Source organism: Rhinolophus ferrumequinum, chromosome 14 (assembly GCF_004115265.2).
Source record: "Rhinolophus ferrumequinum isolate MPI-CBG mRhiFer1 chromosome 14, mRhiFer1_v1.p, whole genome shotgun sequence".
In the NCBI taxonomy this organism is placed as follows: Eukaryota; Metazoa; Chordata; class Mammalia; order Chiroptera; family Rhinolophidae; genus Rhinolophus; species Rhinolophus ferrumequinum.
Window position 1 is genome coordinate 8,208,995 of NC_046297.1, and position 15,179 is coordinate 8,224,173.

General features: G+C 38.0%; 1 protein-coding gene across 1 annotated transcript in view; it reads right to left on the reverse strand.

Moving 5' to 3' along the window:
- PI15 (peptidase inhibitor 15) overlaps positions 1 to 15,179 on the reverse strand; it is a 28,978-nt gene that overhangs the window by 7,529 nt on the left and 6,270 nt on the right. Inside the window, exon 3 of the mRNA XM_033126450.1 lies at positions 760 to 878. Within this exon, the coding sequence (XP_032982341.1) occupies positions 760 to 878 (119 nt within the window). The remainder of the gene's footprint in view (positions 1 to 759; positions 879 to 15,179) is intronic.

Below are 15,179 nucleotides of genomic sequence, written 5' to 3' on the forward strand. Positions count from 1 at the left end.
CCCAGGACTAGAGCAAGTGACTCTATGGTTGTTTAAGTATATGTCCGGTTGTTTCAAAAACACAACTGCAAATATTTCAGGAATTATCTTCATCTTGTTCTATCAGTGGCAAAAAATGTCTTCCATCGGAACCTTCTACGTGACTAAGAATTAGACGTGTAAAAGTAGTTACAATACTAGAACTTATTGTGTTGGTTTTTTTTTCGTTAAACTTGTATCACTTTAATTTTAATAATAGTACACTTGCTTTTCCTTCCTATAATGGAAGAGAATGGGTCGTTGGAACATTGGATGAGACATTCCGTACTGGTAGGAAAATCATCCTATCACGGGGAAAAACTTTCCCATAGTTGTGTATACTTGCACATGTATAACGTGTATAACACACACACATATTGGTGTATGCAACTGTGAGAAAGTTGCATACATACAAGAATGGTTTATGCCACAGTCAAGGGATTTTCTTGTCTTGGAAAAGACAAGATACAGGATATAGCATATGCCTGATCCTTTTAGAGATTCTGTGGTATAAGTGAAGATTACAGGCTAAGGGAAAGTGTTCCAAGGTGAAAGGGAAAACTGGTCTTATTAGACTCCTTTAACCAATTAAATAATCCTCGAAGACATCTGAAACAGTCATAGGCCAAGCATTCAGGCCTGATGTCAATAAATAGTTGCTGATACTACTTGAAATTGGTGGCAATCCCTCTTGGTAATGAAGTTGTGTGGAAAAATGGTATCAGTGAAACAGCTTCCTACCTTCCAGTTCGTACAGATAGATTTTGGCCCAAAAATCTCAGTAAGTAAGAAGGTCCATGGTCCCAAATGCAAGTAGCTGCCCAGGCCTCCGCAGATTTTGCAAGATTTTCATCCCAAACCTGTGAAGGGGAAAAAGCCTTCAGCTTTACCAGGTTTGCTAGTAAGAAACAAAAAATAAGAGGAAAGAAATGGTGCTACTGTTCCCTAATGTTGTTTCAATTCTGTTTCCTGAGACTATTTTAACTAAAAGAAAGCAAATTGAGACCATCAATATTCAGTTCTATAATGCAATATGATTGTGCCACAAAAAAACCTTATTGTTTTTACAGTACCATCTAGTTTCAAAGTCCAGACATCACCTTTAGTAAAAGATAGGTTAACAAACATACCGCATCTAGATGTAACCTGGGGACACCTCGTACTGACCACTGAAATTTGAGTCCACCAAAGTCAACTGATTTCCCTAGAGGTCATCTTCACCACAAGAAGGAACCATCCTATTAATATAGCTTAAAAACTGATATTTAAATCAGTTTATCAAAATTAATAATGTCTAATATTATACTGCAACTTTTAAGGGTCAAACGATATTATAGTATAATGAATCCCACAGAACCTTCATATTTTATATCATTTGAATCTTTGGTAGTAATGATGGTAATATGAGAATTAAATTTTAGTTGGTATGAATTGGAAACAAACTGTGATAAAAAGTAACTTGATTAGACTATATAAGGCTGCTATAAGAATATAGTATATTATGATTGAATTTAGTAAGACAATTAGTGATTGTTCTTGATAAGTAAGTTGTTTAAATCAGTAGTATTACTGATGTATAATAGATTTTCTGTAATTAAGTAAATTGGGGGATAAAATTTGAAGCAGCCTTAGATTTAGTCTACATTTATATTAGTTACCGTATGGATTGACATTCTCATCTCCAAAGCTGCATGGGGAAAACAAGCTGAGCATTTGTGGACCTGCCAATAATAAATCAACTCTAAAATGATAACCTATTTTCTAGCAACAAGATACAAAACATACAAGATGCAAAACACAAATTAAAGAATATTTGTAATTCTTTTACCTAAGTATAGAAAAAAATGCTTTTAAAATGTCTCCCTGGTGAAAATATAATTTAGTGAAATACTTATCTGTTGGAAAAAATGATATTAATTGAGTTATAGTTAAATATCATGACATTATTTCCTAAATTATTTAAATAATTGTATATTATTCTACCTGGAAAAGAACATGTTCAAATTATGATTACACAGTGGACAGTAGTACATTTTAGAAGGTAAGACCTTCTGTGAAGAAGAAAATGACAGTTGTATAATTACTCAAATTCACATGGAGCTCCACATATGAATGCATGTAGATGTCCTTCTACTGGTCTTTGTTTTCCTACTTGTCATAGTCTCCCTTATCTTAATATCATTCTTTTGGTGACTTTCTCCTCCACAAGGTTGTGAGGAGTTTTGGACGACTCACCTACATTAGGGTGCAAAACCATGAGTTCACTATGCGTTACAAGCTTTCAAGCAAACTCATGGGGCTGCTTGAACATAACACAGAAAAGCATAGGATGATTGGATACATAGATGTATTTAGTATAACAATGTATTTAAGTGAAAGGAAATAAATTCGGTGACTCTGAAATAAAATAAGGAAAAAAATAATAGATGAACTCGTCAAGGGACATTTTCACGCTAGGAGACCATGGCAGCCACCCTCAAGAGAGATTTGTTAGTTACTCCGAAGTTGTTTTAAATTAGAAAAACAAAGTCATATTCCATGAATTGATCTAGAATTACATTAAAATAAACTCACTCACAAAGTTTATACACAATCAGAATTATTTAGAAAGGATCTAGAGTCATTCTCTGGTGACAATGGCCATATCTCCTTTGCCCACGTACAAAGAAAAAATTACGTGGAGCTATAGCAAAGCACACTCTAAATTATCCAGAATATAATCTGCCCATTTTGTGGATTACATTCAGTGTGACAAAATATTACAAAATACCATTTTAGTAACTAAGTAATGTTAAATTCAGTATCAAAAGGGATAACCCACAGTCTATAATAGTTTGTGAGCTAGTGTCTATTTCTTTATGTTTTTTTCTCTGAATTGATATCATGCTCTTTTACAATTATGAAAAAGGGATTTTTGTACTACTTTTTTCATACTTAATTCATAACTCAGTAAAGTAATCATTTGGCATAAATTTTATGAATTATTGCTTCAAACTTTTGTTTGTAAAAGTCTGGGTAAAGTATATCAATAATAAAAAATAAATTTATAATGAAAACCATAGAATCTTAGGACTGAAAGTAAGTTTTAAAAGCATTTTGTTTGGCTGATAGTGAATTTATTATTTATTCTTCTGATGTTTTTAAATGAAATATGGATTTATGACATATGGGTTACAGTTCATCAAATACAAAACATCACAATTAATTTACAAAGGAACTCCAGATTGAATATTATCAACAAATTATGTCCCCTGAAGAGTTCTTAATTATAGTCACTTGAGAATAAAAGATGCATCTAAGTATTATTTACATATTGAAATGCAACGAGCACTCAGATCAATAGCTGCTACCAACACCTTCTTAGAGTCTTGTCCTGGTCAGGGTATCAGTACAGCATGGCACAAATAACACTGACCTAAAAATAAAAAGGCTTGTGTTCTGACCCTAATTGTACTGCTAAGGTCATTTTCTTTATCTCCCAGTTAACTCATCTGTAAAATAAGATTGGATGAGGTCATCTCTAGGGTACCTTTGCTCTTCACCTTCTCATGATTTAATATACCTGAGTAGCCCCAGCATCAGAGACAGGAAGACCCATGTTATCTTGGTCTGTGACTTGCACAGCTCTAGCCGTTGTCATACCACAGAGAGTAAAACCAGATTCTTTTCAAAATGATTACAAATAGTTAAGGCAGTTAAGAAGTTAAGAAGGAATTTACCATATATAATCCTAGCTTTAGACTCATTCATGTATTTAAAAACTAAATATCATGTATGTCAAGAAGAGAAGCCAGAAAGTTCATGTGGAGAAGTATCTTCCATGAGCGCCCTTTGTTAGAGATGATGAGGGATTCTGATAGGAAAACAATACAGTTAGGACTACCGATGCCTATTTTTTTTTAGGTGTTCGATGTATGTGTGTCACAATTAAAGTCTTGGAGAAGATAGTTGTGGGGGAGGAGGAATAACCACTTTTTCTCTCTGGTGGTGTTTACTTTTAGGGAACTGATGGGAGGGAACTGTCTCTGTGTCCCTGAAGGAAGACACTGGAGAGCCTGATGGGCAGGTCCCACAAGACGAGAACGGGTCACGGGTCATTGTGCCTCTCTGTGGAAGACACGAGTGACGGTCCCACTGCAGGGTAAGTCAGAGAATTCTGTACCCTTTCTTGCCTTTTTTTGTTCCTGAGCAAGACTCACACCTGTAGAGAGGGAAGGTCCAGCTTTTGTAGGGTGGTCTGACTAGGGAAAAGTTCGATCACATCTATTGGTAAAGCAGAGATCTGCATTTGCTGTTTCTGTCTTTCTCCCTGGGTTACCACTCCTCAGAAAAGATGGGTATGTTGTTTATTCGTTTAATCTCCAGTGCTATTGAAATTTATTAATATGATGAGAGGTCTCTGAGGTTTGAAAAAAGCAAACAATGATAACGTTAATAACACTAGAAAATTTCAACCAAAAAAATTGGGGGCCGTAGGGAGTGGCCCAATACGATCTACTCTTTGCTCTCCAGAAGCTCTAAATTGCAATGAATGTTGCCAGTGTAAACATGTAAAAGAATTTTAACAACTTATATAAGTTTATGGAATAAGATGTAATGTGCTAAGCATTTAAGTTAATATATAAATGTATGAATACTTGATGGACATCTGCCGAATTTCTCTATCTGTGGCATTTATTTGAAATTATTTTAATGTTATACCCTACAAATACAGCAACAGAAAAAAAAAGGGCACACGTGCCTTTACTTAACATTCTATGGAATGCCTGGTTAATATGCACCATATTATTATCTTTTGTTGGAAAAACTAAATACTTTATGCTTACTTAGCTTCTTATTCAACCAGCTTCGGCATTCTGTATTCCCTCTATACAGATAAGATACTTTCACAGATAATATAGTTGTAAACGCTTAAAATCTGATCTTGCCTCCTAAAAATGAGGCAAAAATTTAAGAATATAATGCATAGATACGCAGAAATGTTTACAGGACCTAATAGAAATTAGATGCTGTGCTAACATGAGCATGTAATTTAATTGTGATTAAATTACACAAGTCACAAAATAAAGGTGGCCTACCTAACACAGTGTCCGCGCTAGCATATGCTTGCAGGTTTGCCCTCTTGTTCCCGAATGGTTTTCTTCCATTCTTTGCTGTTAAGGGCCATTTAGTTGGTCATCTCATAAATTGATTGATTTAGCTTTGGACTAAATTATTCACCCTGAGCTGTTCTGCTTATAAAGTCAGCACCTCGGATATGGCAACCACATAGTTGGACTAAGCGCCAAGCGATAGCCAGAATTCAAATTGTCACTTAGATATCTAAAAGACTTGTGGTTGTCAGAGATAGGAAGGATGTGAAAAGAATGCAGTGTGCATCAAATTCAGAGGTCTTGAGAACTTGAGCCAAAGAAATACAAAATTGAGTCAAAAAATTCTGCTGCATGGAAGAAGGTTGTTGACTTTCCTAAGTGGGCAGAGGAATTAGAGAATGAGTTGGGCCAGCCGGGGATGAGGTCGCTGTATCTGCCGTTTCCATATGTTGGCAGACAGAGTCAGGGGGCACACTGACATCTGAAGATCCCTTTTAAATCCCACTTGATATCTCTGGGTAAGAAAGGCAGTCAGACTGAAAGGCACCTAAAAAGTACTTGGGAATATATGTCCAACATTGAAATGACAGACTGCTTTTTTATGTTTGTTTTTTAATGTGGGTATCATCTTTTAATTCCAAACATAAGAATTAAATGTAGAAGTGTTTGAAAGAATCCAATTTAAGGTATTAAAAAGGCTAAGCTAAGCTAAGCTATTATGTCTGGCTAAGGAACCTGTGCATTTTTGACATTATTAAGACTTGTGATGGTTAAGAGAATGTGGCCTATTCAAGCAACAGGTTAGCCTTGTAATTTCAGCATAAATATATCAATGAGTAATTATTTATACTTGTGATTTTAAATTGAATTTTATAAGAAACCTTGTTAAATTTTTTAAACAGTGTTGTAAAATTTAGAACTTAAGAGGCACTGTATGTCTTAGACTTTTAAGACATTTAAATACACAGAAATTATTTTCAGTAAATCAATTGAAATACTTTTAAAAAATCAAATATATTAAAACTGTAAATGTAGTTTAAGAAATTTAATTCATTAAATTTATTAGTAACAGACGTTAAACAAATGTGATTGTCAAAACTCACTAGATTTATGAATAGAACAAAAGATCCATAAATTGAAGCTAAATTGAGGAAGAACCAGTAATATTTTAATATTTTAAAACCAAAAGTGACCTCTTAAAATATCTATTATGCACGTGGACTCCTCTTGTTTTTTTTTTTTTAACTTTTAAATATTTTCTTTCTCGATATGGAAAAAGACTTAGTATTCTGTACTCTTATAAAACTGTGGTATATTTACTTATTAAAATGCCTGTAATTATATAAAAGTACCAAATGATTTCAGTATAGAGGACTATGAGAAGTTAAAACTCTGAACTTTTGGTGACCTCATTATTCGCATGAACGCCACTTATTTTATTTTTTATATGCATTTCATTATATTTGCCTTCAATGTTAAATGAAAATATCACACTTTGGATTTTTGGAGACATATTTCTAAACTGGTTATTGGCACGGATGCTACAACAGCAGTGGCTTTGGATACAGTATGGCATGTGCTGTAGACATTTATTTTCTTGGACATTTTTGTGGCCATTTCTTGTATATTAAGATAAAAAATAAAGTCAATTCAGATGGACAAGTTTTAGAGTTTTTTCAAAAATAATTTAGCTGGGACCGTTTGGTCTTTTTCTGGGTTAGATTGAAAAAGAAGTGCTGACTTATAGAAGTGAGAAAGCACCATTAAAAAGAAATTAAGTGATGACAAAATTATTTCCCCCCGAGGGCAGCCAAAAGCTTTTAAAACACTTTAAAAACGCTTTAAATCATGGCCATGATTGCGGTTCTGTTTTGAAATTGGTGGGTTTATTCCCATTAGGTAGAAATGCCTGTGAAATGCCAATAAAGGAAACTCAGAGCTGAATATACAAGATTCAGTGTTGACCAGACAAGGGGGCAGGAGTGAGTAAGACTGGAGATATTCACTGCCTACCTAACCTCATCCAGTCTCATGGACTGATATACCACGTATACGCTGATGGTATTGTCACTCCAAATTATCTCTCTAAACCTCTCAGCTGACTAAGTTATCCATTCACTTTCTTTAACCCTCTACTTAACTGTCCAAAATTGAGCTCCAGATATTCACAACCCTACCCCAGTCCCCACCACCTAACCAGCTAGTCTTGCTGTCTTCTCCCATCAGCGAACAGCATCGCCTGTTAGCTCAGGAGTCGCCACATCTGACCGATTACCTGTTCGTATGTTACCTACGGTTGTCTTCATGCTACAAAGTCAGAGTTAAGTCATTGCAACATAAACCATAAGGCCTACACAGCTGAATGTATTTACTACCTGACCCTTTAGAGATGATGTTTACAGGCTACTGTTGCAGTCGCTCAGGCTATAAATCTAGTATTCATTTTTGAGGTTTCTGTTTCATAATCTTTATCTGCTCTGTCAGCAAATCTTGTTGACGCTACCTTCCAAATGCTGTATATCCAGAAGATAAGCACTGATCGTCATTACCAGTGCCACCACCTCGGTCAAGCCACTGTCATTTGTTATCTGGATTATTGAAGGGGACTTCTAACGGAGGGAGTGCCTCATATATATAAAGCCTTAATATGTGAATTAATAGAGGCGTGGATAAAAGAAAAACTTCAGAGTTTGGGATAAGAGTATTTAAATCAGATTGGTGCAGAGGAAGTGAAGGACATTTTTCAGTGTTTTAAATCTATGCACAGCTAAATCTGCACTGTGAAGCTGTACATCCATCAAATGCTTTGAAAACGCCGAACGCTATGTAAATATAATCAAACTCAAAGGATTGCACTGGGAGGATGGTCTAGTAATAAAGAGAATAAAGTAGGATTGGGTGTAAGATGACAAAGTGCAACTGTTGCTTGGTCTCTAGACAGTAATGTGAAGCTAGAAAAAAGAACTAGAGACTCAGAAATGAGTGGATTTGTCCCATTCAAAGAGGCTACTCTTCTGTAAGCAATTGCTGCTAAGGAGGAAGTGGGCTCAGTATGTCCAGACCTTACCTCTTGTCAGGATTATCTAGAAATCCTGACGTACGTGTGAAATGGATCAACTTTTACATGTTGACAAATAATTTTTTAAAATGTAAAGTTCTGGACAGCTCGAATCTATGCAGAGCAAATTAAACATAACCTGCTAATTAGAGTGGTTGATGAGCCTACGGTTTACAAAGTCTGATATAAGGTATTATTATACCTTATATCTATGTAACCATTACACTTACATAGATATATCGTCTTCCCTCTTAATATCCATGGATGGTGGGAGGAAAGAGGGAGCCTGGAGCTATGTTTACGCCACACCTCCTTACAATAAACTTATCACATGGGGACTACTGCATTGTCCTCCATGGTGGAAAATGCAAGAAATGCACATTTCCAGATTAACCAATAGAATCCTAGGTAATTCATTCATCTAGGCAGCCAGTAAATAAATATTTATTGGGCTTCATTGTGACTTCAACGGTCAGCAAGACTGACGTGGATGCTGCTTTATAATTCAGAGAAGAGACAGGCAACCAAAACACTAACAAACAAAATAAATGAATAATTGCACATTATAACGCACTCTAGAAATTCATCGTTTTATAATACTTTACACGTAAAATGCATGTGACGCATTATTATCATAAAGAAACTCCAAAAGAATCACATGCTTCTAAAAGTTGGCTTCTTTTGAAGTGTCCTTCGTCAGTCAAGTACACACGTCACTCCGTGTTGCGTACATGTGTACCTCACCCACACGGCTCACAGGTGCTGAATGAATGAATATTCAAGTGAAATTTTGTGATAGTGTAGAAATGATCACTGGACTAGTTCTTCTTTTGGTTTAACCTACTGATTCTTTCAGCATATAGTCTCTTGATAAATAAGTGGAATACTGGACCACAGGATACTTGCCTCATTTCAGTTTTGTGTCCTCAACCACGACCTGAGAAAGTTCTCACAGCACATTTTAGAGTTCGCACTTCGGAAATTACTCCTGGATCTCCAGGGGAACGTTTGAGAAGGCAGATGCCTGGCCCAACCCTGGACCTACTGGATCAAAAATGCAGAGTTGGGGAGCCTGAGTGTGGACCTGCAAAGTGGTTCTGGGCTCTTCTGCGTAACTCTACTTATCGAACGCCTTATTTGGTGTTGTGTCATTCTGATCACAGAACGTGGGGCCACCTCATTCCTCTGTCACCCCTATTCAGCCCTCCCTACCACATCCTCACACTGCCTGACGGACTTAGGAAGGAGGGGGCATTTCTGGTACTTAGCGTCGATTAATTTTCACTTAGAAGCACCTACACAGTGTCCTTCCTCTCAGCTCTCACCTGTTACTGATCCACAGTTTGATAAAAATAAACATCACACTTCATCAGGAAAGTGTCTCACTGTCACAGACACTGGGGGACAAACTCTGTGAGGATGTTTGTTCTCTGTATTCACAGAAGGAGAATTATAATTGAGAGAGGTAGAGAAACCGCCCTGAATGTTGTTGTACAAATAAGCCGACATCATTCGTTCTGAGAATAATTCCCATGAAGGCAACATGTAGTTTGTGGCTACATCAATATGAATATAGACAAAACAGATGGTATTTGTGGTGCTTATTTAGAAATCAGAGGAACTTGAAATGGCTTTGTTAACTGACGTATCAGAAGTAACGTGTGGAGGAGCTATATACGTAACTTTCTGAAAATCTGAAGTCTTAGAAAAAAGATTAAAAAAATTATAAAGTAAGATAATCCGTTTCCATCATAATCACATCAAACCTGTATTTCAAACACATATTTGACCTACATGTGACTTAGTTCATGAGACTACGATCTGCCATCAAATCTGCCAGCTTCACTAGGATGCAGACAGAAGCAGGACAAATGGAGGCCATTTCTCTTCACTACTGTGCACCGTCAGGACCGTCGGTTCCAAGAACCTCCCTGTCAGAACAGCACGCACCTGTTGGAACCCTCCAGGGAAGACATCCAGGTGACAGGCCTTCTTTAATCAGTCACACTGCTTCTGGTTCCCAAAATATGCTCACTGGCACCACTCATGTGTGTTTGTGTGGCGTTAAGGGATGAGGTAATACTTTGCTTCTCTGTTTCCTCAATGACACAGCTCTTACCTTTGCCAGGATTTTCAGAAAGCAGGTACCTTTGTGGCATCTGCCCTGATAGGCCACGTTGCCGGTACTCCGGCTGCTAGAAGTGGTGTGTACAGGCGTTTAGCACAAAAAGGGCTGGAGGCTAAGAAAGAGCTGGGTGACTGGAGGTGAAGGGCCTGAGACATATGCTCAGAGTCTTCAGAGAACTGAAGCACAGTTCTCAGGCAGAACATTCCTACCTGGGGGCCAAGAGAGACTACAGGGAGCAGGATTTGATTCCACAAGAGAAAATACTTTGACGTTCAATCATGTCCTCAGATGAAGCACAGGTAGGAAAATTCCACCGAGCAAGTGTTGAACACATGAAAGGCAGTGTATATTGTAGGTCTTTCAAAGCATGAGCTTTGTTCTCAATAGAACTGCGTCCTCGTCATTTTGATTAACTTGCTCTGGGACCTTGGCGCACTTACTTCTGCTCTCCAAGCTTCAGGTCTCCTGTCTCTCAATGAGGGAGAGTGTCCCCATTTCTCGACTGTTGAAGGTTAAATGAGATAGTGACTGAGGAGCACTTAGCTCAACTCTAGCAGAGCAAGGCTGAGCTTAATGCTTAATGGCAGATATGACTACCGTGTATCCCCGAAAATAAGACCTAACCAGAAATTAAGCCCTAGCATGATTTTTCAGGATGACATCCCCTGAACATAAGCCCTACTGTGTCTTTTGAAGCACAAATTAATATAAGACCCGGTCTTATTTTTTGGGAAACACGGTAGTACTGGGGATTGCAGCCCCAGAATGGTGATGGTGTCAGGGAACCAGAAAGCTGCCTAAAATGGGAAGAAGTGGGAGGTGGCCTTTTTATAATTATTACTAGTTTAAGGTGTACAAAACAATGCAATAGTTAGACATTTATACTCCTCACAAAGTGATAACCCCCGCCCCCAATCTATTGCCCCTCTGACATCGTATATAGCTGTTACAGTTCTACTGACTCTATTCCCTATGCTGTACTCCACATCCCGTGACTATATGTATATATACATAGATATACATATGGATATATAATTATAGTTGACATTCAATATCATTCAGCTTCAGCTTCAGGTGTACAGTGCAGTGGTCAGGCATCTACACCGTCCATGACGTGGTCTCCCTAATAAGACATGTGCCCATCGGCTACCCAATAAAATCTTTACAACATTATTGATAGAATTCCCCAAACTGTCTTTCATATCCCTGTGGCAATCTTGTAGTTACCAATTTGTGCTCTCTAATCCCTTCCCCTTCTCCTTTATCCCCACCCGCCTCCCATCTAGCAACCATCCGTTTTTTCTCTATGTCTCTGAGACTATTTCTGTTTAATTTGCTCATTTATTCCCTTCCCATCTGTAGATGACTGGATCGAAGTGGCCTTTTGATCACTTTATCTGGCAGCCTGAAGTTTAAGACACATCAAGCTTTAATCTCAACCAAGCATGCAATCAGATAAAGTGAAAGCAGATAAACCCTAAAGCAACTAAATAATCAGAAACAGAATTGTGTATAGATAACAAGGAGTTTGCTTCCAGGGAAAATAACATCAGACAGTGGAAGATAAAAATTAGAGAACATTTTAGAAGTTTTAAAACTTATTTAATTCCACGACATAAATCCCTCTTTCACATATGTTTTATCTTTAAATTTGAAGACCATTGATGGGTGGAGTTTGTCACTAGTCCTCCTCTCCGGAGAAATATAATGCCCATCATTTAAGGCTGGCGTCATCAGCCTGGATGACATTTTCACGGGTGGTTAATTTTTTTTTCACGACTTTAATGTTACAATAATCTAAGAACTGATTCTTGATTGCTAAACTCTCCTGTGATACACATGCAAACATCATATCCTGGTGACACACCATTGGCCGCTCGGTTAGAAGAATTTGAATGCCTTTCCGCCTACCTACTGCCTGCTGAAAATATGATCTCCCCGGAATGCAGACGCAGATTCGATAAATGCCCATATTTAATGAAATAAGAATTTGATGCACTTGTTAGGAGGAAAAACTATGTGCCCTTAAGTAACATTTTTGGACTGTTTCAGTTCGGAGTATGTGGTGTGAAATATTAAGAGTCATGAAAAGTTTAGTCTGAAAACACAACTTGTTGGGCATTGTTTCCTACGAGTGTCAAAAAAAAATGCTTGGTACCTGATTTTAGACACTATGGGTAACGTGCTCTGGAAACATTTGAATCCTGTCCCTCCAAACCTCAATCTAGGATGTATTTTGTGCCAAACATGTTTTCTTGACCACTTTAAGCTGTTACTCTTTCTCCTCCCTGCCCGCCTTCCTCACCGTTCTGCAGAAAGTCTCATGGACAGTGAAACATCTCAAGATCAGAACTATTTATTTCATGGCCACTGACTGACTCGTAAATGGTTTTCAGACATACTAAACTCGGGACACCAGGCCAGCCAGACGAGTCGACTTCTTTTTTTTCTGGAGCCTTTTGATTAGCTTCCAGAAAAACCTTACTCTGAATGTGTCAGAAGGCCTCGATGGGCCTGGTTCTGTTTAGGCCCCTGAAACAGATTTGGATTCATGTCGCTTTAAGCCTCAGCACTTATTCTAAAACAAACAAACAAACAAAATGCATGAAACCTCCTTGCAAAAGTTCTTGAGTAGATTGCCAGACACAAAATCATCCATTCGTAGTGTCTCCATGACACTGCTGTACTCCTATTTTGCAAAGGGGTCCGTTTGGATTACCGAAGCATATTCCCATCCGAAGTTCTTTGTAGTCAAAGAATGTTCCCTCCCACACACTGGCTACTTTTTTCAATCTCTGTATATGTGTACCCTGGATGATACACCTGCAGCCACTCACAGGCTCCCTAAAAGCTGCCTTTGTATTTTGTGTTCTCCAGCTCAGAGAAACCCAGTGGTTCTAGACAAAAATGAAGGTGTCCTGCTTCACTACCTCATCCTATAACTGCGCATTCCACGTCATTATATAAATTACTCACTCCAATTGATTTGACCCCTAAGGTGACTTTGTCACATCCCCATAGCCTTAACCTTTATTGAGGCTTCAGTTATCTCTCACCCAGACTCACAAAGTAAATAACTGCCTCTGGACTGTGCTCTCTGCCTTGACTTCTGCCTCTCTCTGATCCCTTCCTCATCCCATAGCCAGAATGACCTTTCTGAAACGCAAGTGAATTATATAACTTCCCTGCTTAAAACTGTTAATGGTTTCCTTTGATCTTAGAATAAAACACAACAAGCATCTTTAGGCTTTCCCCAGCCTCATCAAACGTCACTTTTTCCTTAATACACTCCATCCAAGCCACGTTGATTTTCTTTTAATTTATTTTCAGTTACAGTTGGCTGTCAATATTATTTTATATTTGTTTCGGGTGTACAGCATAGCAGTTAGACATTTATATAATTTATGAAGTGATCCCCCCAATTAGCCCAGTGCCCACCTAGCACACTGACGTTTTATCCTTGCCTTCATGCACCACGCATCTTCTTGGAACACCCTCTCACTCCTACTGTACAGTGCCTTTGTCCTTAACTCCCCATAACTTCTATTTATTTGTCATATTTAATATTTGAAGTCATTTTCTGCTGGAAGCCTTCCCTGCCTCTCTAGCCCAAGTCCACATCTGGGCGAGGTACCCCCATGTGATACCAAAGCACCATGTACTTATTCTGCTTTAGCCCACTTACTTGTCTGTCTACTGTGCCTCCGAATGGAGGGTTTCTCTTCTCTTCCCACTCGATCCTCTCGGCACAATAACAGGCATACGAATAGATACTGTGGAATGAGTGATTGAATTTTCAATGGCACTTGCCCCGCAGAGAGCAATAGCCACTTGCTCTTTACATGGATGCCCAGAAGAAGTGAAAAGACTTCACTCAATCGTTCCACAAATATTTACTGCGCATTCTCTGTGGAATAGATGTGATGCTATGTTCTACAATACTCAGCAGCAATACGATAAAATTCTTTTTCTGCACTGTCGTCTGAGGTCAAACATCATTTTTCTGCACTGTCGTATGAGGTCAAACGTCAAACATCATTTGCCACCGAAACAGCAGTGTTTGAAAATTAGGAGATAAGGTCGCCCTCCTTGTGGCCTCTGTGTGATTGATTCACAGCTTTTCTCTGGACCGTCAAACAGTGACGTTCTGAACCACATCCTGTTCATGCTTTCACATTTGCCCTTCTTAGAGCCTGTATTCAAAATAGTCACAAACAAAATGTTCTTCACCTTCGGCCAGCTCCACACATGGAGAGCTGAACATTCTTACATAATACTAAGCGATACTAAGCAACCGGCACCTTGAAAGCAAATTGTACAAAACGTGCCCAGTCTCCACTTAAAGCCAAGACACTTAAAAGGTTCTCCATCTAGAACAGGAATGCAGTTCCGAGTGTGCTGGATAAATTCCTTCCTGTCAGCAGTCTCTCAGTTCCCCAGGGAGGCTCTCTATTGGCTGTGAAAGCATTCATTGAGAGGATTTAGTTTAGACACATCAAATTTCTCATGTTTATCACAAGAAAATTGAGTTATCCTTCCCAAGTGAGAGGAAATATGCCATCTGAGACAACACATGGTTTTATTGTTTCACAAAATAACGAGGATGAACGTCACAAGTATTTAGTCAACTATTGAAAAAAGGAAAAAAGTAGTTTGCATTATCTACATTCTTTTCTACATGAAGCCCAAATAAGCAAAATCAGCATTTTTCATTTTTCCCAAGTCATAAGTTATTGTAGGCAAATAGTTTATTGGCTATTTCTGAGGGTGAATTAATCTATTCTCCATTCATTCATTCAGATCATAACTTCCTGTTATGTTACTACCTGCTGTGATTTGGTAACTAGTCTTTTTCTCTTTTCCAAAAATGCACAGGAAGCCA